This window comes from Neofelis nebulosa, chromosome 18 (assembly GCF_028018385.1).
Source record: "Neofelis nebulosa isolate mNeoNeb1 chromosome 18, mNeoNeb1.pri, whole genome shotgun sequence".
Classification (NCBI taxonomy): Eukaryota; Metazoa; Chordata; class Mammalia; order Carnivora; family Felidae; genus Neofelis; species Neofelis nebulosa.
This window is the reverse complement of record NC_080799.1, coordinates 3,824,215-3,850,595: the sequence shown is the minus strand read 5'-3', so window position 1 is coordinate 3,850,595 and position 26,381 is coordinate 3,824,215. Positions and strand designations below refer to the sequence as shown.

The window sequence follows — 26,381 nt, the reverse complement described above, 5'->3', positions numbered from 1 at the left end:
ACAAGCAAAGCTTAATTTAGCTTATTTTGCAAGACAAGGAAAAGCTAACTTGACCTTGCTTGTGCCTCTGAAAATCACAAGCGAAACCAAAGTAGTTCCCCAAAGTTGATGTGAGGCGACCACCAGCAAATTTCCTTTTAGTTCAGAAGATTCTAATACTGTAACCAATCACTAAAGAGCAAATAGTCATCGCTTCCACACTCCACACTCTAGAAGCTGCTGAGAGAGAGAAAGAGAGCCTCATTCTGTGTTTTGGTGTGAGTGCTGCTCGTTTGCAAACTGTCTTTTTGGTGGGTGCACAATAAACTTCTAACTATTACTTCAGCGATTTGTTGATTTTCTTTTTTTTAAGTTTATTTATTTTTGAGAGAGAGAGAGAGAGAGAGAGAGAGAGAGAGAGATAGAATGCGAGCAGGGGAGGGGCAGAGAGAGAGGGAGACACAGGATCCGAGGCAGGCTCCGGGCTCTGAGCTGTCAGCACAGAGCCCGACGTGCTAGAACTCACAAACCCCAAGATCATGACCTGAGCCGAAGTTGGACGCTTAACCCACCCTGAGCCACCCAGTCTCCCCGATTTTCTTTTTTTGTTCTGGACTTTTGACATAACGTGTTGGCTAAAATTAAAATAATTGACAATGCAAAGTGTAGACAATAATTGCACAGCAACTGGAACTCTCATAACACTGTGAGGAAAAGTCTTAAATGGCTAGAATCTGCGCCCCTGGCTCGCTCAGGTGGCAGAGCAGTGACTCTTGATCTTGGGGTTGTAAGTTTGAGCCCCACGTTGACTGTAGAGACCACTTAAATATAAAATCTTTTTTAAAAAATAAATTGTGGGGCACCTGGGTGGCTCGGTCAGTTAAGCGTCCGACTCTTGATTTCGGCTTAGGTTATGATCTCATGGTTCATAGGATTGAGCCCACGTCAGCCTTCATGCTGACAGTAAGGAGCCTGCTTGGGATTCTCTCTCTCTCTCTCTCTCTCTCTCTCTCTCTCTCTCTCTCTCTCCCCCTCCCCTGCTTGTGCTTTGTCTCTGAGAATAAATAAACTTAAAAAAAAGGGGGCACCTGGGTGGCTCAGTCATTTAAGCGTTCAACTTCGGTTCAGGTCACAATCTCACGGTTTGTGAGTTCGAGCCCCACGTCAGGCTCAGTGCTGACAGCCCAGAGCCTGGAGCCTGCTTTGGATTCTGTGTCTCCCTCTTCTCTTTGCCCCTCCCCTGCTTGCATTCTGTCTTTCTCTCTCTCTCAAAAATAAACGTTAAAAAAAAAAAAAGGATATATACTGTATGAGTCCATTTATATGAAGCCCAAAATAGGCAGAGTAGTGGTTACCTCTGGTGGGGGATTGGTTTGGAGGGGACATGAGGGGAACCGGCTGGAGTGCTGGAGCCGCCCTATGTCTTGATTTCGGTGGTTGGCTACATGGGCATGGACACATGTAAATGTATAAATATACGTATGTGAATGCCCGTATAGCCGATCGCCAATCACCAGAAGTCAAGATGTAACACAGGAGCAATGTCTTTAGTGGTGTATCTATCAGCTGGCACAGTTTCCTATGGACCATTATTATTTTTTTTTTTATTTTTTTATTTTTGGGACAGAGAGAGACAGAGCATGAACGGGGGAGGGGCAGAGAGAGAGGGAGACACAGAATCGGAAACAGGCTCCAGGCTCCGAGCCATCGGCCCAGAGCCTGACGCGGGGCTCGAACTCACGGACCGCGAGATCGTGACCTGGCTGAAGTCGGACGCTTAACCGACTGCGCCACCCAGGCGCCCCTGGACCATTATTTTTGAACAAAGCCACATAAAGAGGTGCCTGAAGAAATCTCCTGGGTTCTCGACACAGTTCTTGGCTTCATTTGGAAAAGCCACCCAGTTTCCCCTTGTTCGTCGGAATCTGTCACTTCATCCAGGATAGTAACTTCTGTCGGTTCAGCAAGTGAGGATTTCCAAATGGCCAGAGGGTCGACTCAGTTTCCAATATACCTGAACCATGGGTCTGTTCCCTGGAGTAATCGGGGTCCTTTGGGTACTAGAACCTCAAAATCCAGTGAGCTCAGGGGTGTGTGGATGGAAACAAAACATTTTCAGTGGATTATTCTTTGTCATCTGCAAGAAGACCCTACCACCTCCACTCCCAGTTTGCAGGCATGTATTGCCTACTGTGGAATGACAACCCCACCCCACAGGGTGTGGTCTCTTAGCTGGTGCCACAACTAAACCTTCAGTAAGCCATTCTGCCATCTCTCTAGGCAATAGGGCCCATGATAAGGCTGGTGAATTCCAAGGGCATGAGCACACCGTCAAAGCTTCCTCACCACCGTGTGAATTTCCGGTCACAAGAGATGGCGTATGAACTCCTGGATAACCCTCTTAAAAATGGTCACCTCCCTACTTTCTTCTAGTCCCCATCCCTCTTCTTGCTCTCTGTCTCTATATAGGACTTATCGCTTTCCGATGGGCCACAAAACGCCCCCTCCTGACCAGAACATAATCCTCCACTGAGGGAGGATTTTTGTCTGTACTGTTCACTCTGCGATCCCATTCCCTAGAATGCTAGAACTTAGTCCTTGAACAACTCAGCTCTGGGCTTCCATTCCTGCGGGCCAGAATGGGCTGGCGCTCAGGGCTGCTACCCACCCGCCCAGATTTTGATTCCCTGCTCTATGATCTGGGAGATGTTGGGAACCACGGACAAGCGTTGCTGGGGAGCAGACTGGGATTGCGCCAAAGAGCTTGACCTGCGTGTGACTCAGAAACGCACCCTCGTGTCCCAGCTCCCCTGGGGAGGACATGAGCTGACATTCCTGATGGCAGGCAGAGCAGGAAGGAGGCTCTCCTGAGCTTCTGTCATCGCTGCTTCCCTCCCTCCTGTCAACCTTAGAACAGAACCATCATCTGCCGGTACTCAAAAAACTCCCCAAGTATTCTTATGTGCAACGTTCAGAGATGAGCAATCCTCCCACAGGCGAGTTCCTAAATAAACCCGTGGGTTAAACAGCTGGCACGGAGGAGGGAACTAAGGGCTGAGCGAAAGGGTACTGGAGCGCACCTTGCATGAGGTGAGGCAGTGGGAGAGAGGTCGGGATACGCACCACACGGAAATCGCACAGGCATACCGAGATTCGGATCCTGGTTCCGATTCTCACGAGCTGTGCCTCATCAGGTGAGCCACGTAACCTCTCCGAGCATGTTTCCTCAACAATAACAAGGGCTAGAATAATTCACCTCTGGAGAATGCTGTGGGGGTTGAATGGGTGGGAAGGAAGCCCTTCCAGAATACTGGAGCAAGAATCTGAAAACCATTCCTCCGTGAAGGCAAAGAGAACGCTGGCAAAAATGATCGAAATCAACCTTTTCGGAACTCTGGAAATTAACAACAGAAGGCTTGCAACCATCTAAGAAGCTCGCGTTCAAACAAAACAGCCGCGTCTCAGCGAGAGCAGTGAGATTTGTGGCTTTTTAATTTTCCCTAATCTTATCTCTCTATCCAAGATCCATGGTAGCCTTGAAAATCAGCAGCCTTACAACTGTGATAGATGTAAAAACAAACAGCCTAGTGGTCACTGGAGGCGGGCAGAAAGGGCTTGGAGCTCCCCCAAAAGCCCCATCCCCAGAGAATGGTCACTATTTGACCTGCCTGATTCTTTGCTGAAAAACTCCCTTTCAGAGCTTGTCTTTATTTGATCCAGGAGTTTACCAGCTCATCCCCAAGACATTTGACCAAAACAATCATTGGCAATTGTATTGTATTGTATTGCAACTGCCTTGAGGTTACCAGTTAGGGCAAACAAGGGACTAAGCAAAACCAAAACTAAAACACGTAAAAAACAAATCCTTGAAAGGAATGTCTGGGGGATGAGATGTCCATAAGAAGCTTTGAAATGCTCCTGGCATATTCCTGAGAGTCCACAAAAAACTGTGAGACACACAAAGAAACGGGAAAGTATGGCCCCCAACAGGGGCAAAAGTTATTGCCTTTGAAGGGACCCAGAGGGTAGGTTTAGTGAACAAAGATTTGAAAGCATCTATTACAAATAAATTCAAAAAACCAAAAGAAACCATACTTGAAGAATTGAGACGGGTATGATAACCATGTCTCACCAAAGAGAATCTCAATAAAGAGACAGAAATCATAGAAATCTGTTCAGAAAATACTAGAGGCCATCAGGTTGAAATGAAGCCGTGGAGGACAGTAACTCAAAACCACATGAAGAAATAAAAAGCACTTGTAAAGCTACAACGTAGGTAAATACAGAGATAGCCTGAACTATCAGGCTGAACAAATAGAACTCTTCTTCTATTTGACTTGAAAAACAATGGCATAAAAATAATTAGAATGTCGTATTGATGGACTTCGACTGTATAAAGATGTATGAAGATGATGATTCAGTACAAAGGTCTTCATTTCCTTTTAGCACTGTTCAACAGTTTTCCATATATAGGCCTTGTAGTTCGTTGGTTAAACTCATTCCTTAGTATTTCATTCTTTTTGATGCAAACATAAATGGATTTTTTGTTAGTTTCATTTCAGGTTACTCATTGCTAGCATATAAAAACTCTTGATTTTCATATATTGTTCTTGTATTACCCCGATAGTTTTGTTTCAGCGGATTCCTTAAAATTTTCTGTATACACTAGCACATTATCTGCAAATAGGTTTTACTCCTTCCTTTCTAATATGGAGGCCTTTTATTTCTTTTACCTTGGCACACGTCTCTGGCCAGTTGTCCCAGCTAAAACCTTTAGCGGAGTGTTGAAGAAAAGTGGCAAGAGCAGACATCTTTGTCTTATTCCTGATCCCGGAGGGAAAACGTTACGTCTTCCACCATTAAGTATGAGGTTAGCTCATGAGTTTTTTGTAGATGCTCTTTATCATGTGGGTGAAATTTCCTTCTATTCCTAGCGGTTGAGTTTTATCACGAAAGGTGGTTAGGTTGTGTTAAAAGCATTTCTGCAGCTATAGGATGATCACGTGGTTTCTGTTCTTTATTCTATTAACATAGTATATTACATTGATAAGTTATCTTTCTCCCTTCCTTCCTTCCTTCCTTCCTTCCTTCCTTCCTTTCTTTCTGAGAGAGAGAGAGAGAGAAAGAGAAAGAGAGAGAATGTGTGCACAAGGGGAGGAGAGGGGCAGAGGGGGAGAGAGAGAATCTTAAGCAGGCTCCTCATAGGGTCACCCAGGAGCCCTGACCAAATGGAATTTATCCCTGGAATGCAACATAAGAAAACTGATCAGGGGCACATGGGTAACTCAGTCAGTCAAGCATCCAACTCTTGATTTGGGCTCAGGTCATGATCTCACGGTTGTAGTATCAAACCCTGAGTTGGGCTCCAAGCTGGATGTGTAGCCTGCTTAGGATTCTCTCCCTCTCTCTCTCTTTCTCTCTCTGCCCCTCCCCTACGTGAGCACTCTCTCTCTCTCTCTCTCTCTCTCTCTCTCTCAAATAAAAAAAAATTATTGTAAATTCCATTTGGTCATGGTATATAATTCTTTTAATTTTCTGTCAGATACGGTTTGCTAGTATTCTTTTTTTTTTGAGAATTGTATTTTAGGAATATTTTTTTTGTAGGGTTTTCTCTCCTTTTGGTATTTTTCTCTAGCTGTGTGGTAAGATAATGCTAGTCTCACAAAATGAGTTAGTAAATGTTCCCTCCTTTTCTTTTTTTTTTTTTTTTTAAATTTTTTTTTCAATGTTTTTTATTTATTTTTGGGACAGAGAGACACAGAGCATGAACGGGGGAGGGGCAGAGAGAGAGGGAGACACAGAATTGGAAACAGGCTCCAGGCTCCGAGCTGTCAGCACAGAGCCCGACGCGGGGCTCGAACTCACAGACGCGAGATCGTGACCTGGCTGAAGTCGGCCGCTTAACCGACTGCGCCACCCAGGCGCCCCTGTTCCCTCCTTTTCTATTCTTTGGAAGAGTTTGAGAAGAATTGATGTTAATTTGTCTGTCAATGTTTAGTAGAATTTTCCAGTGAAGCCTGTGTATAGGTCATGCTGTCTGGTTTCTTTTCGTGTCTCACAATTTTTCTTGAAAACTAGACATTTTAAATAATATATTGTAGCAACTTTAGATACTGGTCCTCTGCTCCTGCCTCGGGAGATGTTATTGTTGTTGGCTTGGTAATTTGTTTATTTGTTCAGTGATTTGGTTGAACCAATTCTGAGAAGTCATTCCCACCCCTGCATCCCTCAACTCTCGGTATGCAATTTCTGATCTCCCCACTCAGATTTTTTCCTCTCATTTTTGCCTTAAAATTTTTTTTTGAACGTTTATTCATTTTTGAGAGACAGAGAGAGACAGAGCTTGAGCAGGGCAGGGGCAGAGAGAGAGGGACACATAGAATTGGAAGCAGGCTCCAGGTTCTGAGCTGTCAGCACAGAGCCCGACACGGGGCTCAAACCCATGAACTGCGAGATCATGACCTGAGCAGAAGTCAGAGGCTTATCTTACTGAGCCACCCAGGAGCCCCTTATTTTCGCTTTTTAACCTGCCTACCTGGGGACGTCTCGGCTCAGCCTAAGCGACCGATGGGTCAAAGGTTCTGTAAGGCCCTAGGTCAGTTAGATTTTTACCTGCTACTGTTGTACGTGTGGCCTAGAAGCTACTATCACAGTTCAGAGAGTTTGTTTCTGCCTTCTGTTCGGCCAGAAACTAGTAGCTCAGAGTTCTTTCTATGGTCTCTCCCAATGGGGTGGAGGCCTGGGCTTGCACACCGTCTTTCAGATGGCCAGAGTTGACTTGGATAGCATTTCAACCCCTATGGCTTGCTTGGAGCCACCGCTGAGGGATAGTAGCTACTGTCCAGTACGTGTGGGTCCGAAGTTCTGGTAAGTTCCTTGTGCCATTGAGGCATCCACCTGTTTCAGCGAGAGCTGGGTGCGGCATGGGGAATGCCTTGGAGTTTACCCTGAGTGCTGTTCTGAATGCCTTGGAGTGGGTACAGTCTTCCTGATTCCCAGAGCTGTCTGCCATCCCAGGAAGGCCGTGGGAATCTGCCAGATCTCCCTCCAGGCTTGGAGTTTTCAACTCTACACGACACCAGTCTTCTCCAGCATAGCTGCTCAGCTCCTCCTCCTGGAGCCTGCCACTTCCTCTGGGCAGGACCCTGGGCCGCTTCACCTGAGCCGGGTGGGGACCAGATTTTCTGGGAGTGATGCTCTTGCCCTATGAGTGAGCAGCGGGGCAGGGTGGGGTGGCTGGCCTGGTCTTTGTGGCTTCCACTGCTGTGAGTGCAGAGTGAGCTGGGATGGGGGCGACTGGGGCCCCAGTGTTCTCAGCTGTGCCCCAGAGTGAGGGCTGGGCAGAGCAGGGACTGGGGACTCCAGGCCAGTCACATGGCCTGGACCAGAGTTTCTGCGTTGCGGTTGGGTCAGAGAGTGAATCTGGAGCCCTGGACTGAACTGGGCAGGGGGGGGGCAAGGGGGGGGGAGCAGAGGGAGCCCCTTTCCTTGGCTGCACCAGCCCTGGGAGGGGCTTCTGGAGCTCCATGGCTCAAGGGTGGGTGAGCCAGGGGGCATGGCTTTTACAGAGATTTAGTAGATTTTCTTGAATGAAAGTTTCTCTATTTGCCATATGCCCTTACAAGCATTTCCAGAGGCTTTGAATGATTGGTTTTGAATATTGTCATCAGATGAATTCCTATTTTGCTGGGGAGAGGGTCTACAAGTCCCCTTCCTCCAACATTGTAGAGTTCTACAACACACCTGGGAGATATGTCCAACTTCTCCAGGGCGACAGCCTCCAATCAGGCCACCGGAGACTTTCCTCCCGTCACTGTCGAGCTCTCCCACCCTCCTGCCTGCCTTCCAGTCCATCAAACAGGTGACAGTGGCCGACCTCCTTGTTGTGGAAGCACTGAATAGCCTCTGCCTGCCCGGGTCTGGGTGGTCTCGCTCACTCCCATGGAGACAGCATGAAAGAGAAACAAAGGGCCGCCCACTGAGGTGGGAAGGCCTTGGAAGGGAGTGGTTCCCTGACCTGCTTTGGGTTTTCCCATCAAAGGAATAGTTGACCCTAACCTTCTGGAACTCAGGGGAGAGGTCTAGACAGAAGAAATAAATCTGGGAGTAAAAAATGTGATGGGAAGAGAGAAGCCACCAAGTGGGACATTCTAGATACCCATCAACTGGGAAATGCTGTTTTAAAGATGGTGGGATGGCCATACAGTGGAATCCAGTAGCAAAGTGCCTTCAATCCCAGGGCCTGGAAATGTCCCCAGGGTATGCATGGTGTTAAGTGAAAACGCCAGGCTCTCGCTATGTGATTGGTGAGGGGAGCATAACCGGTTTTCTCTGATTGGTTCCAAGTTGGAAGTGGGGACAAACAGGAAGGAAGCTGTCAGTTATCGATGGATCCAGTGTGGCATTTGGGGCCAATGGCTACTGGGGAGGTTGTCTGACATCCTGGACTGGTTGCTGTGGGTGGTAGGTCAGAGTTCAGTCCTCATTTGTGGACTGGCCACTGCCCGTTTGTATATTCAGTCTCCCACATACAGTTAGGAACTAACCACTCCCCCTCTCCATCCCCATCTTTCAGGTCTGAACGGAACTCAGACCAGTGCTGACCAACATCCCTGACCATCCTGGCAGCCAGATGGCCTTAATGCCATTATCCCCCTTCACAAAATGAACAATCATCCCTTTGTATCATCTATCCGCTGTCAGGAATCCGTTTCCCATGATTATCTCATAGACGTCTTTTTACCTTGGTTTCCTTTGAGCCAGGATCCAAACTACAGCTCTATATTATATTGGATGTATAATACATTGGATTATATTGGCTATATTATATATCCTCTGATCTTGGAAATCTCTTTTTTATCAGAACAGTCTCCCTGCTCCCAGTTTTTATGCCAGGCCATTTTTTGCAGGGACAGGATCTGTTGTCCTACAGATGGCCCCACGTTTTGGATTCGGCTGATTACCTTCCTGTGGTTTCATGTAACACGAGGATGAGAATGTTCCTCTTATCTCTTGTACTTAGAACTAGAGGAAACACATTTTGGCAAGAGGGTATCATCTGTGATTTCCAGAGCTGGGGTCAATGGGTCAAACCTCCGTGCATTCTAAATGTTGACATGTATTGCTGAAAAGGTCACTCTAAGTTATACCCACAGGAAAGTGGGTGAGCAAGCTGGTTCTCTGCCCCCAGCTACTTCAAGATTGAGCCAACTCCCAGATTTGTCATTTTTAATGTGTCATAATGTGATAATTCTGCTTCTGGCCACAAGAGGCCAGCAAGGCCCAGCCATTGGACCCAAAGGGATTCCTCCAAGGCTGGATCCTGGGCTTTGAACCCTCTTGGGACGCCTGGGATCAGGGGTGTCCGGTAATCAGGGGCTGGGTAAGTGGGACAGGGGTGGACGACAGCCTGGGCATGTTAGAGAAGCCCCGATGAGAGAAGGGCTGAACGTCAGAGCTGGTGATCAGCTCCTAGAAATTTGAACACTGGGTACGCCTGGGTAACTTGGTCGGTTAAGCATCGGACTTCGGCTCAGGTCATGATCTCGTGGTTCCTGGGTTCAGGCCCCGTGTCGGGTTCTGTGTTGACAGCTCAGAGCCTGGAACCTGCTTCAGATTCTGTGTCTTCCTCTCTCTCTGTTCCTCCCTCACTCATGCTCTGTCTCTCTCTCTCTCTAAAATGAATAAACATTAAAAAAATTAAAAAAAAGAAACTTTGAACACCGAACATTTCTAATGTTAGTTAAAGCTTATAATCCTCAACTCTAGCAATAACTGGGCCTACGCACACCACACGCTTGTTCTCTCTCTCCTCCATATACACACATGGCAGGTACAAACGATAGAGCCTTTTAAAAAAATTGTTATATATATTGTAGGTCTTTTCAATTTAACTGAAATGTAATATATTATTTAAAAAATGTTTGTAATATTTATTTATTTTTGAGAGAGGGCAAGCAGGGGAGGGAGACACAGAATCCGAAGCAGGCTTCAGGCTCTGAGTTGTCAGCACAGAGCCCGACGCGGGGCTTGAACTCACAAGTCGTGAGATCATGACCTGAGCTGAAGTCAGACGCTTAAACCGACCGAGCCACCCGGGCGCCCCCAAAATGTAATTTAAATATAGCAAAATTCACTCTTACTGAGTGTACAGTTGTGTGAGGTTTTTTTTAATGTTTATTTATTTTGGGGGGGGTAGCATACTTGGGTGAGGGGCACAGAAAGAGGGAGGGGGAGAGAGAAAGAGAGAGAGAGGGAGAGAATCCCAAGCAGGCTCCACACTGTCAGTGCAGAGCCTGACGTGGGGCTCAAACTCACAAACCATGAGATCGTGACCTGAGCTGAGATCAGGAGTTGGACACTTAACTGACTGAACTGCCAGGCGCCCCAGGTGTATGAGTTTTAACCGATTTATACAGCCATGGAACTACCCTTACAAGCAGGATATAGACGTTTCATCATCCCCCCAAATTCCTTGTGTCCCTTTGTGGCCAGCTTCTGCCCACCCCTGCCTCCCAGCCCCTGGAAACCACTGAAGCCCGTACACGGTGTGAGAAAGGAAAAGAACAATTTTCTGTGGCATATGAATTTCAGATTTCTCCAGCACCACGTGTTGAAAAGACTGTCTTTTTCTCCATTAAATTATCTTGACGTCTTTGTCAAAAATCGAAGGGCCTATTTTTAGACTCTTTACATTTTCTGCAGCTAATCTATGTGTTGCTTCTTTCCCAATGTCCGTAATGTCTTGATTATGGCAGCTTTATAGTCAATCTTGAAATCATGTAGTGTGATTCTTCCAACTTTGTTCTTCTTTCGGTATTGTGATATATATTTTTTTAAAGTTTATTAAAAATTTTTTTTTAACATTTATTCATTTTTGAGAGAGACAGAGACAGAAGGGGAGGAGCAGAGAGAGAGGGAGACACAGACTCCGAAGCAGGCTTCAGGCTCTGAGCTGTCAGCCCAGAGCAGAGGGAGACAGAATGCCGAGCAGGCTCCATCCGGTCAACACAGAGCTCCATGTGGGGCTCAAACCCACAAACCGTGAGATCATGATCTGAGCCAAAGTCGGCCGCTTAACCGACTAAGCCACCCAGGCACCCCTTAAGTTTATATTTATTTATTTATTTATTTATTTATTTATTTATTTATTTATCTATTTATTTGAGAGAGAGAGCGCAGGGGAGGGGCAGAACGAGAGGGAGAGAGAGAATCCCAAGCAGGTTCTGCACTGTCAGTGCAGAGCCCGATGCGGGACTTGAACCCACGAACCGTTGAGACCAAGACCTGAGCAGAAATCACGAGTCGGATGTTCAACCGACTGAGCCACCCAGCGCCCCGTTACTGTGATACCTCAATTTACAACTTTAGAGCTGGAATCCCTGTCTTTTAGAGGTGAAAAACCTGAGGCTCAGGTAGAGGGTGTGAGCTGAGGTAACACACCTGACAGAAGCAGGAGCAGGCCTGGGCCCCCAGCCTCCTCCTTCCCCATCCAGGTGCTCTGTGAGTTGGCAACATTCAGATCAGTTGTTCCAAAGTCCTAAGCCCTGGGAAAAGCACAAGCAGTACCTGTCTGGAGTTACATAACAAAAATTCAACGGAGTAAAATTCAAACATCTAGTTGGCTTTCTGAATCGATTCGTGTCTCAGGCAGTGTCCCCTCCAGCAAGTAGAGGGGGGCTCCGAAAGGCTCCAGGAAAGGAAAGGCGTTTAAAGACAGGGAGTAGAAAAAGGAAATTATTAGCAAAGAATCCATTGTTTTCGGCAAGGTCACCCTTCTACAAGGGATGGATGGGGTCTGCTCAGTAAATTTCCTAGCGCTGACTGAGAAACTCGCCACGTTTGAAAGGGTTAAAGGTTACATTTCTGGAGATTTGAAAATGCAGTTGAGGGGCGCCTGGGTGGCACAGTCGGTTAAGCGTCCGACTTCAGCCAGGTCACGATCTCGCGGTCCGTGAGTTCGAGCCCCGCGTCAGGCTCTGGGCTGATGGCTCGGAGCCTGGAGCCTGTTTCCGATTCTGTGTCTCCCTCTCTCTCTGCCCCTCCCCCGTTCATGCTCTGTCTCTCTCTGTCCCAAAAATAAATAAAAAATGTTGAAAAAAAAAATTAAAAAAAAAAAAAAAAAGAAAATGCAGTTGGATATTAGGTGCTAAGTCTTGGTTTACTCACTTGAGGCTCTTAACCTAAGTGACGCCATTTTGGTCTCCTGTCTTTTTAACATTAGATTAAGTTTTGTGTTTCTTGTACTTATAAAACAAAGACAGAGTTTTGAGATCTATTTACTGCATCACACCAGATTTTGTGAATATTTTGAAAATGATTATTTTCTTCTTGGTGCCCCAGGGAAAATTTTTAAATGAAAAGCCGGAGGACGGTAACCTAACGTGGGGGAGTCACCTCATCCTCTAGGAAAATATTTGGTATTCCACTGATTCTTCTCCTGCTGACTTAGATTATCAGTACTGAGATTACCTGCTTGGTTGTTTTTTTGTGTGTGTTTGTTTTCGCTCTGGGCTCTCTAAGTCAGTGGAGGGCCTGGATTTGAATCTGGCTTCATCCTTTAAGAGACTCTTTCCAGCCCTAACCAGTCCTTTGAATGATGCCCTTGGGCCTTCTGCAAATGCAGGTGTAACTTGGGAGCCTTTCCTCCTCCTCCGGGATTCGGACAGTCACTCCTGGGCATGCAGTGCTGAGATGAGGGGTGTCTGCAAGGCAAAGAACAGACGACCCGTGATCTGGCCCCCGCACACCTCCTTCTGCAGTCAGCTTCCTGCTCTCACCTCTGCTGCTTTGGAAGCTCAGGATGTCGATTCCTCGCTAAGTCATGAGTGGAGCAGACGAAAGAAGGGTTCGCTTGGAGGAGGTGAGAGGCTGGGACGAGGGTACAGGGGACCCAGGGAGAGCCCGGACAGTACAGAGCAGTGAGGCCCCTGGTCAGAGGAGGCGCTGGCCTCGCCCACGCCGCAGCCCTTTCCCGCAGCTGTGCCCGCTGACCGGTGGATGGGACTCCCCTCTGCACCTGCTGAAGCCACTGTCCAGAGAGGCAGGGAGGGGCCCAGGGAAAGGCTGGGCCCCTCGCCACTTCTTCCCTCCCTGTCCCTGCTGTCCACCCCAAGGATAGTCACCTAATCAATCTCCTTGCGCTTAAACTCCTCTCAGAGCCTGCTTCCCAGGAACTCAAGCTGGAACGGGCTGGTTCCTGGGAACTGCTCCTTCCCTTCCCGGGAACACGCGAAGCTGGCTCGGGGGCAGCAAAGCTGGAAAGGAGCCTCCTTGGCTGAGCAGTGACCAGGACAAGTCCTGTATCCCCCAGGCCCAGGCACACCGCAGGCTGAACGAAGAATGGATGGTCAGAGTCCCAGCTCTGAGGGAGGACAGGGCACAGGGGACCCTGGTGGGACAAACACTCCAGCAGCTACGCGCACCTTGTTAAAAAGAAAACCACAGGCCCCAAATGGCGGCATTTATGTGAAGAGCCCCAGGTCAGCACGCCAGGACTTAATGCCTAGCCGAACTGTAGTTCTATTCTCTCAACTGCCTCCCCGCCCCCCGCCCCCCGCCCCCCAAAGTAACCTTTAACCCGTCAACCTGGAATTTCCTGGTCAGCACTAGGAAATCTACTGATAGACATTTTCCATTCCCCTGAGGAGGGCAAACTTGTCTAAAATAATGCATTCTTGGCTAATAATGTCCTTTTTTCCATTCTCTCTCTGCCTGTAAAAACCTTTCCTGCAGCCCAGCGGAGCCTCCCTCGGCTTGCTGGATAGAACGCTGCCCGGTCCGTGAACTGATTAGTAAGACCAATTATATCTTTAAATTCTACTAGGTTTGAAGTTTTGTTATTTAACACCATACATCACATGTAATCTGGAATATACATTATAAAATCTGAGATATACACGTGTATATAGAATACACAAGTGTCTGCATATACACATACACACATATGTGTATATATACACGTGCATATATGTATAGATAGATTATAGCTAAGCTACAGATACAGGTACTATTTGAAGGTATAGGGAGTGGCCGAGAGCCCAAAGAAAGTGGAGGGCGCCTTGAAAAGAGTGACGTTTGCAAACTGGTGGCCCCGTGCCTGAAGACGGCTTCAATGTGGATATCTGAGCTTTCGTTATGTTTACATTTCAGAGAGTTGGCCCATCCCTAGTGGCACAAGGGACTGATGGAGGATTTAAAAATTGTTCCTGCCTGTCTGCAGAGTGCACTCCACTTTCATATTGACCCCTAAGGTCTTTTTCCTTTTTTTTAAAGTTTTATTTATTTTTGAAAGAAAGAGACAGTGCTAGTGGGGGAGGGGCAGAGAGAGAGGGAGACACAGAATCCGAAGCCGCTTCAGGCTCCCAGCTGTCAGCACAGAGCCCGATGTGGGGTTTGAACCCACAAACTGTGAGATCATGACCTGAGCCGAAGTCAGACGCCTAAGTGACTGAGCCACCCAGGCGCCCCCTGAGTGTCCAATAAAAAGGAGGGCCTCAGTAAAGTGCCACTACCTTGAACTTCCCTAAGTACCTAAGGCAAGTACAAATTCTGCCGAAAGTCCTTCCTAACGCCCCTCATGGAGACCCCTCCAGTTCCCCACATTGGGCCCTCCCCCTAATTGCAGCCCGTTGATAAACCTTACCACAGGCACCGGTCCTGGTAGTCCTTGGCTGGTGGGTACCTACAAGATGATCCCGTGGGGCCCGGACGCTGGTTCAAAGGTGGCGTAAAAGGGAGGAGAAGCCATTTCCCCTAAAGGTCCAACAAAGGAGAACTTTGAACTGGGTCTGGAAGAATAAATAGAGATCTGCCAGGCAAACTAAGGAGGAAAGGCCTTCCAGGCAGAGGGAACAGCATCTGTGTAGCCACAGAGCACGAGAAAGCCATGCATGTTTGGGGGGAGTTTGGATTCATTTATTGCGTGTGCACGGTGGGTGAGGTCGTTTTTCTATCCTGACTCCATCCTGAAAGTATCCTGACTCCCTCCTGAAAGCAGTGGGAGCCACTGAAGGGTTTTAGGGAGAGGGGCTTCGTCAGACTTGCGTTTCAGAAAGTCACTCTGGTAGGGAAGATTTGTGGCTTTGCCAGAGACAACGAAGACTTTGCAGGCAGACACTGCTAGGCGTATATAGGGGCCCATGTCGTAGCTACTGATCGGGGATGGAAGTCGCTAGGAGGGAGGAGAAGGATCACATCAGAGGGTGTGCCATTGGGTCCTGGGGACAGATGGCAGAGGTCGGTCGTGTGGGAGGAGACTGGTGATGTGGTCAGGGCTCCAGGGAAGGGATGAAAAGTGCTGGTGGTTGGCGGGTGTGTGGCGGTGGGGGGTGTTATCTCCCTACCTGCTTGCCACTCTGCGCATCTGATGAGCCGGGAACACAGTAGGTGTTTAATCAGTGCCCATGCAGTGCAGGGCACTTCAGCACAGACAGATGTGCTGTGTGGCTTGCTGTGGGACTTGGCCTGCCCGAGCACGGCTCCTTGTCCGCAAATTAGGAACGGCACCTCCCACCATGTAGTGCTACAGAGGGAACTGAATGGGGAGACACATTGCCAGTAACAACATCGGGCCCAGGCGGCCTTTGTTCCCTCAGTAATCCTGCAGGGTGGGTGCTGTTAGCTTCCACTTTACAAGTGGGGAAGCTGAGCCTCGAATGGGAAGCACCTGGGTTCAGGGCACAAAGCTAGGTGGAGGTGGAGGCCGGCCTCGGATCCTGGGAAGGCCGCGTTTAGAGCTTCCAGCCACGGCCAACCGGGCCCAGGGGGTGGTGTGGGGCCGCCTTCTGGAGAGGGGGCTGGAAGAGGAACGGCAGAGGGAAGAATTGGGTTTTGGCCAGCAGGGCTTGTGGGGCTGATCGCTCAGGTGCCCGTGGTGGTCACTGTGGCGGGGGTCGAAAGCTGCATGTGGAGACGGAGGCACAACGACACCCCCCCCCCCCCCCCCCCAGCCCAGGAGCAGTGAAGGACAGGCTCGGCGACAAGGCCGGGGGAGCCCGAGACCACACAGCCAGCAGGAGATGGTGGGCTTGCACCAAAGGGAGAAGTTGCCAGGGGCCACTGGCCAGGGTTAGATGGGCACAGGTGGCCTTCCGTCATGGCGGGGGGTGGGGGGCGGTGCGCGCAGAGCCAGGGGCAGGGGTGCCAGAAATCCCACAGTCGGTAGGTGGCTGCCACCACTGCTCCTGGAACCCACCTCATCTCCTTCACTGGCAGGCCAACCCTGACTCCCTCGAGGCCCTCAGTTACCATAACAACCGTATCCCAGAAGTAAAAATAGTAACTTATTTCTTATTCAACTTTTTTTTGCTCGTGGAGAAAAAGAAAATCCATTTTGAGGTTTGTGTTTCCCTTCGGGGGTCTCCTCTGGGGCCTTGCTGAGTGCATTGCCAAGACCCGCTGAAGGTCAACAGCAGGCTGGGGCCGGAGGAGGCCAGCGGGCGGCAGCCTGGGGAGGTCTGGTCCCACACCTGTGGCTCCCCTCAGCCTCAGGGCAGCTGCAGTCAATAGCCGATGCCCCAGGCCAGGGAGGAGGGGGCCACGGGGAGGTCAGGCCTCTGGGGCTTTCTCTTTTATAAAGACTGAAGGGACCTTTTTGGGAATTGAGGTTGAGGACTGAGGAGGAGGTATGGCTGACCTGGGGACAGGTGTGCCCTGGTGGGGCTGACAAGGCAGTCCTTTATTGTATGTGTGTGTGTGTGTGGGGGGGATGTCATAACAATGGTGATAGAGGTCAAGGTCAGGGAAGAAGCCATGAAATGCAGGCTCAGAACTCAAAGCCTGGGAAGCTGGGCTCCAGAACAGCTCCTCTGGCTGTGTGACCGTGGGTGGGTCCCCTGGTCCCTCTCAGCCTCTTTCCCTCCTCCACCAAGGAGACAGGAGACTCTGGTCACTATAGCCTCGAGCCTCGCCCATTTCTCACCGTGACTCCCAGTAAGAATACATTTTCATGCCAATCAGGACACAAAATGTACTCAAACAACTGAGACCAAAGTTGCCCGAACGTGACTTAAGGCTTCCCAGCACAATGCACTCCGGACCAGACGTCTCTTCTCTTTCTGCTCGCTGCCCACCTGGGGTGACTTCCTGGTCTTCTGGGACTTGCTTCCATTTGGAAGTGGTCTGATATGGCAGCCACTGGTCACATGTAGCTGTTGAGCATTGGAAATGTGGCTCGCATGAGTAAAGAACTGCGTTTCAAATTGCACTTCATTGTATTTAATGTAGAAATAAACAGATGTAGGAGGCTGGTGGCTGGTAGGTCGAGATGGGCGATTCGAAATCTGCAGATCCAAGGGGCCTTCCAGCTTTGCCCTCCCAGCTCCTCCTCACAGGGTGGGCTTGCTGCCCTACTGGACCCTCTGGCTCACCAGTCTAGCCCTTGACCTTATACTCATGCCCACCTTGACCTCAAACTCACCTGGCCAAAACCCAGCTCACATCTTCCTTCACCTCCCTTCCGTGCTGCTTCTCCTCTCGCCTCCTCCCCCTGCCCCCACACCGTTAATGTCATCAGTACCCACTCAGCAGGACCAGCCAGAAGCCCAGTAGTCGCCCTCCACTTCTAATCCATCAACAGGGCCTGGTGGGTAAAATCCATCTAGGTCTCATAAACATCCCTATACCCCTTCTCTGGTCCCCACCTGCAGCCCTGCCTGCCCAGCGGCACTCACTGCCCCCCCCCCCCCCCCCAGCCCCCGCAGCCCTGCTGCCCCCTGTGAATGCATCACCTGTAACCCTTCTTGTCCTCACCAACACTGGGTATCTGAGCCCGTCTCGTGCCCAGCATTTGGAGTGCAGAAATGAATTCCGTAGGGTGGGATTGTTTTCTGGATGTGTAGCAGGATCTCGAATAAAGCGTTATAAAAAGTAGCAGGGAGCTGGGGTTTGTGAGCATAAGGGAAGGGCGAGGAGGGGGAGGAGGAGATGCCTGCTCTTCAGTTTGGGCACCGGTCCTTTCAGGTTGAGGGCTGTTCTGCCTCCAGCAGTCCCTTCCTGTAGGTGGTTCCCCACACAACCCATCACCCGGGCCAAGGTCTCCTAAAGGAGACCACTGGATTTTGTAGAAGAACAGAGGCGGGTGGGCAGATTCCGGGTATGCTGGAATCCGACAACCAAATGCATGTACCCCAGTCTGGGGGATCGAGAGGGTCCCCAGAATCACAGTCTCTGAGAGTGGAGAGCTTCCCCGGAGACTGCGGCCATTCCCGGGCGGATCCCTTGGGGCCGTCGCGCCTCGCAGGCGCTCAAAGAAAGGCAGGAGGCGCTGGCCGCGGGGGAAGCGCGAGCTACAAGTATACTCCGGGGCCAGCGACGCCAGGGGCCTGAACGGCTGGCGCGCCATCAGTGTCCTCGCTCCCTTTCCAGCCCAGCCCCGGCCGGGAGGAGGTGGGGAGACAGCGGGGCTCCGTCTAGCAGGCCGTCACCTCGTTCTGAAAACTACCGGCGGAGGGGACACCGGGACAGGGAGAGAGAGAGAGAGAAGGGGCTGCAGTCGAAGCCCCCATCCTTCCCCATCTCTCCTCCTTCCCCCAGCGAAGGCCGGAGGGGTCCGCAGGGCACGGGGAGGGGGCCGAGGCCGCGGGGACTAAGGCGATTGGCCCGGAGCCCCCCCCCCCCCGCCCCGCCCCCACCACCATCTGCTCGGGATTTGGCGTCGGCGTCTCGGGCTCGGGCTCGGGCTCGGGCTCGGCTCGGCTCCAGCTCGGGCTCCGCGCGCCCCCCGGCCGGCCCCCGCCCTGCGCCCGCCTACCTGCTGCTCCCGCGCCCCGCGCCTCCTTCCCTCCCTCCCGCGCTCCGTCCCAGCGCCGGTTGTCGGAGCCCCGGGCTGGGTGCCGATGGAACCGCCGCGATGTTCGCTCCTCGGCTCCTGGATTTCCAGAAGACGAAGTACGCGAGGTGAGGGCGGGAGCGCGCGGGGAGGGGGCGCGAGGGAGGGGGGCGCGTGGGGGATGGCAGGGAGAGGGGGGCGCGTGGGGAGGGGGGCGCTCCGGAAGGGGGCGTTCGAGGAGGGGGCGCACGCGGAGGGGGCGCGCGCGGGGAGAGGGGCGCGCGCGGAGGGGGCGCGCGCAGGGAGGGGTGGCCAAGGGTCTCTCCCGGCTCCGCGCCGCCGGGCTGGCTCCCCGCGCCGCCCGGGGAATTGGAGTTGATAGATGCACCCTAAGCTCGGCCGGAAGAGACCAGAAAGGAGACTTCGTGGTCTTCGTGAGCGTGTCGGCGCCCAGCTGTGCGCCCCGCACCCGGGAGCAGCGCGGCTTCCCGGCGCCTCCTCTCCTGGCGGCGAGTCCTGAGGCGAGTCGCTTCACCTCCCTGAACCTCAATTTCCAGGTCTGCAAAACGGGGATAATGAACGTCCCATCCCTGGGGACCACGTGAGGATTAGTGACCGGAGCTCTCGAGAGCACTTTGAATGGCTCCCGGAGCAGAGTAATCGCTCGATTTCTCTCCGGCGTTTTTGTTAATGTAAAAGGTGCTGGCGCGCACCACCCGTGTTCCCCCAACTACCCCCTGCACTGCCCTTGTCCCCCGCACCCCGCCGCCGTACCGTTCCTGTCAACCCCCCTCCACCGCCGCATCACACCTCCTCCCCCCCCCCCCCCCCTTGACCACGCTCGTAGCAAGCGGGAGGAATGAATTAACTGCTCTTTTTAGGTGGGGAAACTGAGGCCTAGGACCCGGGAAGAGCTGCTTGTCCATCTTGGCCTTTTCCCGGTGTGAGGTTTGTGGTCACCCCTGAGCCTCAGTTTCTCCTAAAATGGCGAGGACAGATACTCCCACCCAGTTGCTGAGTGGGAGTCAAGCTCCTGTTGGACTAAGTACACATTGAATGGGGAGGTTCATAATTCTTAAGTTTCTCTAAGATTTTGTGGGGTCCACTCGCCTGAAAGCTGGCGCGAAAACCCTTTCCTGCAGTTGCCTTCCGCCCCTGGGGGTCTTGAGGAAGGGCAGGCAGTTCTGGGATCGCAGCCCCCAAGGCTTTTGCCTCCTGCCTGGGCACCAAGAGGGCGCCCACCTGACGTGTTGCCCTCCCCCTCAGGTGTCCTCCTTCTGGGTGGAGGGAAAGGTGGCGAATTTGAGACGGGTCGGCATCAGTTTTGATACCCACATCCACGTGGCTCGTCGTCTCCTGGCACTTACCGAGGGTCCTCGTCCCCATGAGGTCTGTACCCATTCTGGTCAAACAGCAGAGCGTGATCACAGATGTCCAGGCTAAGCATGGCATTGGAGGTGGGGAGGCAGGACTAGGGCTTTTCCCGCTCAGTCTCACCCTCCATTTCTGGGGGGGGGGGGGTCCTTTTCTCCTTCATAAAGTTGGGGAGTCCTACTGGGAAGGATGGATGCACGGGGGACTTCCTGTGGGGTTGGTTTTTGGTTTTTGGTTTCTTGTGGCTGGAAGGTGGGAGGCACTGGCTGCTCAAATCCATGGGATCTTCTCTGATACGGACGCTTGGACTTTCAAAGGCTTGTTCTCGAGGGTCCTTTTTTGCTATGGTGAGGTCTAAATTGGTGGAGGGTTCCTCGAAAGGGAAGGGGGAAGCCTGGGACAGGAGGCCACATTTGCAAACATGCAGGGAGGGAGCTGTGAAGCCCGTACTGTGGGCCTTCACCTGTCGTGCAGCTGCTGTGTGGTCTTGGGTAGGTGTCTGAACCTCTCCGGTTGATTTGTGAGAGGATGGGAGGCTTGGTCGGAGATGTCTAGATTTGGACACTGGTGCAGCCCTCCCTAACTGGGATAGAGCTCTCCAGCTGGGTCAGGGGCTGGACCATGAGCTTTGTTCCTTTCATGCTTGGGCTGATGCCATTTCTACGGGTGAGGAGTCCAGTGGGGAAGTTGAGCACATCAGTTAGAACTATTTCTGTTCCCTTCCTCATTGCATGGCCCTTACTGTGGTGCCGCCTACAAGTTAAATCCCTAATGCAGGCTTCTTGATTGAGCAAATTTAATAGCGTGACCCAGTGCTATTCAGGAGAAACGTCATACAAGCCGCGTATATAGTTCTACAGTTTTTAGTAGCTGTTCCGTTGAGTGTGTGGCTGATTTTCTATCTCGCCGTCATAGAAAGGTAGAAAACAGGTGAGATGAGTTCTTAGAATATGTTGTTGTTAATCCTTGATACGCAAAGTGTTATCATTTCGACATATAATCAATGTAAGTGAATTATTCATGAGACTTTTTACATTCTGTTCTCACCGCAAGTCTTTGACGTCTGTGTCTTTTATACTTAGGACCCATCTCACTTTGGACTAGCTATATTTCAAGGGCTCAATAGCCACATAAGCCCGGTGGCTGCCATATTAAATAGCACAGGAATATCTTCCAGGGTGAGAGATGGGTGTTTGTCTTAGTCATTTTGGGCTGCTGTAACAAAGTACCGTAGACTGGGTTGCCTATAAACAATAGAAACTTACATCTTACAGTTCCGGAGACTAGACGTTCGAGATCAGGTGCCCGCATGGTTGGGTTCTGGTGAGATCCATCTTCTGGGTTATAGACTACAGACTTACTGTATTTTTATGTGATAGAGAAGGAGCTAGCTCTCTGGTTGCCTCTTATAAAGGCACTAATCTCATTCAGAAGGGCTTCTACCCGCTGGACCTGATTATGCCCTAAGGGTCCTGCCTCCAGATGCCATCACACTGAAAGTTAGGTTTCAACATACAAATTTTTTTAGGGGGGGACACAAACATTCACCCTTAACAGGGTCCCTAGTTATATGCTGTGTGATACTGCAAAAGATGCTTTCCCCCTTTGAGCCTTTGTTTTTCAATGGATGGTTGGACCAGCTGATCTTTAAATTTCTAACCTGGAATCCTTAAATGGTTTATCTAGATCAAGAAATATATTTATCATATAGCTATAGGAATTAAAGGCTGTGTAGTATTGGTGCAGGGCTAGGGAAATTGACCAATGAAACATAATAGAGAGGCCAGAAGCAGATTGATGCATATAAAGACATTTGATTTTTTTTTTTTTTGAGAGAAAAGAGAGAGAGAGAGAGAGGGCATGCGATTGAGTGGGGGAGGGACTGAAGAAGAGGGAGAGAGAGAATCCTAAGCAGACTCCATGCCTAGCGTGGAACCTGAAAGGGGGCTCGATCTCACAACCTTGAGATCATGACCTGAGCAGAAATGGAGAGTCAGATGCTTAACTGACTGAGCCACCTAGTCACCCCAGAGACCTTTGATTTTTGAGAAAGTGGTGTTGCTGATCACCGGAGGCAAGGATGGTCTATTGAATAAATGGTACCGAAACAATTGGCTATCTAGATGGAAACAATGAAACCGGAGCCCTACCTCACACCATACAGAAAAGAGCATTTCTGGATGGATTAAAATTTATAAGTGAAGTTAAAAAAAAAACACTTGAAAACTTTTAGAAAACAGAAAAGAATATCTTTTGGATTTCAGGGTGGGTAAAGGTTTCTGACGGCATGGAAAGTTAAAACCGTTAAAGAAAAGGTGGATAAACGAGACTACATTAAAAATTATGAGTTTCTCTTCATCAGAGAAATGCCATGAAGAAAATAGAAGAGGTGCTGCAACCTTGAGGGACATCTCTGCAACACGTTTAACCACCCCATTAATTAATATCCAGGGTGTATAAAGCCCTACCGTAAGAAGAGGACAGATAAGAGAACAGAAAATACAGAAATGCAAATCGTCTTGCAGATGCACACAGAGAAGGGAGAACACAAATGAGCTAAAAGCTGCTCATTTTCATTGGGCATCTGCCCTGGAGAAAGTGGTGTGCACGTGCATCAGAGGACACGGACATCTTAGCATCTTAGTTCATGATAAGCAAGACATCCCAAGTGTCAATGGTAGAATTCATATGCTGGAATAATATCCTTTCGTGAGAATGACCTCCACTTTCAGGCAACAGAATGGGTAAATCTAGACGTCGAGAGTGGTAGCAAAACACGAAGTATGAATGCAATCGTTTAATGCTCAAAAACAGGCAAACCAACTGTGTTGTTTAGGGGCGCAGAGGAAGGTATGTGGAAAGCCAGAAAATGATTATTGCAAAATCAGCTTACTGGCTACCTCTAAGAGACAGGTGGGGTACACAGGGTGTTTCTGGGTCCTGGCAGTGTTCTAATTAGTGACTTGGGAAGAAAAACAAGCCGGATTCTATGTGCCCTATAAGATAGCTCCCATTCCCATGGGGAGACTCACCCATGTGGCCACGCCTCACTGCAGGGGAGGCTGGGAAGTGTAGTCCAGCTGTCTGTGTCCATTGCTGCCTCCCCGGGGCTCAGAACGGCACCTGGCATCTGAGAAGGTACCACTCAAATCTGTTGAATTAGTGGCGGTGTGACTTTGGACAAGCAAATTAACCTCCCAAGACGTTGGTCTACTCTCTTGCTTTAAAAATGTGACGTTAAAAGGGGGTCCTTATAAAGCAACATAATGGTTATAAATGCAGTATGTGCTCCCTTAAAGAACAGTTTTTAAATCATGGGGAGTAGGTATAAAAATGAAAGCAGTCGGGACCCCTGGGTGACTCAGTCGGTTAAGCGTCTGACTTCAGCTCAGGTCATGAGCTCATGGCTTGTGAGTTCGAGCCCTGTGTCGGGCTCTCCACTGACAGCTCAGAGCCTGGAGCCTGCTTCTGATTCTGTGTCTCTGTCTCTCTCTGCCCCTCCCCACTCTCTCTCTCTCTCTCTCTCTCTCTCTTTCTCTCACAAATAAATAAACATTAAAAAGAAAGAAAGAAAGAAAGAAAGAAAGCATTGGGTGCCTGGATGGCTCAGTTGGTTTAAGCATCCAACTCAGGTCATGATCTCACAGTTTGTGAGATTGAGCCCCGCATTGGGCTCTGTGCTGATGGTGTGGAGCCTGCTTGGGATTCTCTCTCTCTCTCTCTCTCTCTCTCTCTCTCTCTCTCTCTTTCTCTTTCTCTGTCTCCCCCTCTTTGTGTCTCTCTCAAAGTAAATAAACATTAAAAAAATGAAAACAACGGTCACCCACAAATGGTCCCTGCAAGGCCATTTAGGACCAGCCGAGAAATTCTGAAGGTTATGGGTTTCGTAAACATTTTTTGTTGTTCTTGAGGCGATCAAGATATGTATGAGAAGCATCCAGTACAGGTAGACAGTTGGTGCTCCAAAGTGGTGGTTATTTGTGTAAGTGATTGTTACTTACAATCTCTTTCTGGGGAGGGTTTGAAGCACTCTGTAAGAATCAAGCTTCTCAAGAGCCATGGGACTGCCCCGGAGAACCCTTCCCTCCTGGCAAGGCTTGCTCTGATGTCAGCAGGTCTCTGTGCCTGGAGAAGGGATGGTGAGGAGGGGCTTCCGGGTCCTCTGTCTCGCTGGGCTGCCGTGGGCGGGCCACTCCTGGGCTTCGTGGAGTGGGAACCACGTGCCAGGCCTCGTAACAAGCATCTTCCATTCACCATCTCATCTAGTCCTTAGCTGGATTTTATTTCTTGTTGAGAGAGAGAGAGAGCAAGCATGAGCAGGGGAGGGGCAGAGAGAGAGGGAGACAGAGAGCCCCAAGCAGGCTCCGAGCTCTCAGCACAGAGCCCAACGCGGGGCTCGAACCCACGAACCGTGAGATCGTGACCTGAGCCGAACTCAAGAGTCAAGACGCTCAACCGACCGAGCCACCCAGGTGCCCCCGAGGTACCATATTCCGTCCCTGTTTGGTTTGCCCTCCGTCACGGAGCCCACAGTGAGGTTCACACCTGGACTGTCCTTGGCTTTTCTGCCTCCCATGCAGCGATGGGGATAATAATCCTCAAAGTCAGGTGATTTTCCAGTCCCTGCTGGACCCAGAGGCTAGAATCCGGAGTCCTCCCCGCTGCACGTGCCGTGGCACAGCCTGGCAGGGCTCTCAGAAGACACCGCCTCCTTCATTCATTCATGGACAGGCCTGCCCCAAGCATCTGTGGGGACGGACCAAGTGTCCCAGTGGAAGCCCACACACCATATGTCTGAATGTTTAAAGTTAAAAATCTAGCTAACAAGCTTTTCAGCGAAACGGGTTCCGTCCTCCTCGGCAAATACGCTTCTACGATGACATGGGTTGAACACTCTGTAGAATGGTGGCCGTCATATGAATGAAGACTGGCCACTGTCAAGTAAGGAAGTTGAGTTTAGTTATTTTTACATGTGCCGCGGCCTTTGTGGCCAGGCCGGCGATGCCTGGGTGAGCAAATAAAATAAAGGCGTGCATAACTTAGTAGTTGATAGATTTCATACGATTTATTTTTGTCTTTGCTGCAGCAAAATCATTAATTATGTTATTTTCAAGGTTTTCACGGAAATTCATTCTCTTCACAGTGATCATCTAAAGTTGTGCAGTCCAGTGTAGCACTAACCACCTGTGGCTATTTAAATTCAAGTCTAAATTCATTAAAATTAAGTAAAATTAAGTAAAAGCTAGTCCCTCAGTTGCAGAGGCCACATTTAAGGGCTCAGGAGCCCCAGGTGGCCAGTGGCCACCATATTGGACACCACAGACCGACAACATTTCTGTCACTGTGGAAATTTCTCTCAGAGAGCACTAGTCTAAAGGATGAAAACGCAAAATGTAATTTAAAAAATATCCCGCAAAGGTAAATTAAGTGAGATGTAAAAAACTACCTTAAATTATTTGTATTCTAGGATATCCGAAATTCTCTTAAATTTGAAAGGCAAAATACAAAGGAAGATTGACAAGTGTAAAACTTAAAAAGTATTTACGTAGGGGCGCCTGGGTGGCTCAGTCGGTTAAGCATCTAACTCTTGATTTCAGCTCAAGTCAGGATCTCACGTTTCGTGGGATTGAGCCCCAAGTCGGGCTCCGTGCTGACAGCACACAGTCTGCTTGGGATTCTCTCTCCCGCTCTCTCTCTGTTGCTCCCCTGCTCATGCTCTCTCTCTCAAAATAAATAAATAAACTTTAACAAAAAGGATGAGGACAAGAAGGAAAGGAGGGAAAAGGAGGAGAAGGAAGGGAAAACCAGAGAAAATAAACTTGTTAGTGTTCAGAACTGAAAAGTCCAGGAGTGTCTGAGTTCAGGTACAGCTGGATCCAGGGTCTCAAAGGAGTCCCATGCTGTCTCTCTTTGTCTTCGGGCTTTGTTTCTTCTGCTGGCTGCACATCTGGACTGCTCACAGCCCTTGTGGACAGGGAGTTTCTTTTTTTTTTTTTTTTAATTTTTTTTTTTAACGTTTATTTATTTTTGAGACAGAGAGAGACAGAGCATGAACGGGGGAGGGTCAGAGAGAGGGAGACACAGAATCCGAAACAGGCTTCAGGCTCTGAGCTGTCAGCACGGAGCCCGACGCGGGGCTCAAACTCACGGACCGTGAGATCATGACCTGAGCCGAAGTCGGCCGCTTAACCAACTGAGCCACCCAGGCACCCCAAGGGAGTTTCTCTTTCCTGGCAGGATCACCACTGTCCTGGAATCG

The 26,381-nt window shown here is 50.0% G+C and overlaps 1 protein-coding gene and 1 long non-coding RNA gene across 13 annotated transcripts in view; one reads left to right on the top strand and one right to left on the bottom strand.

Moving 5' to 3' along the window:
• Positions 1–13,782: 13,782 nt before the first annotated feature.
• LOC131501540 (uncharacterized) lies at positions 13,783–15,910 on the bottom strand. The gene is made up of 2 exons (XR_009256825.1): positions 15,324–15,910; positions 13,783–15,151 (listed from the first exon to the last, which is right to left on the bottom strand). It is a non-coding gene; the product is annotated as an uncharacterized LOC131501540 (long non-coding RNA).
• A 2,723-nt stretch (positions 15,911–18,633) lies between these two features.
• The window catches only part of LOC131501222 (monocyte to macrophage differentiation factor 2), a 126,486-nt gene continuing 118,738 nt past the window's right edge, over positions 18,634–26,381 (top strand). For 11 of the 12 annotated variants that reach the window (XR_009256692.1, XM_058711030.1, XM_058711036.1 and 8 more), the window contains exon 1: positions 18,634–18,876. Coding sequence is in view for 7 of the 12 variants with exons in the window: in XM_058711030.1 (XP_058567013.1) it covers positions 18,830–18,876 (47 nt within the window). In the remaining 5 variants the exon portion in view is untranslated. The remainder of the gene's footprint in view (positions 18,877–26,381) is intronic. The other variant, XM_058711029.1, reaches the window with a different exon arrangement.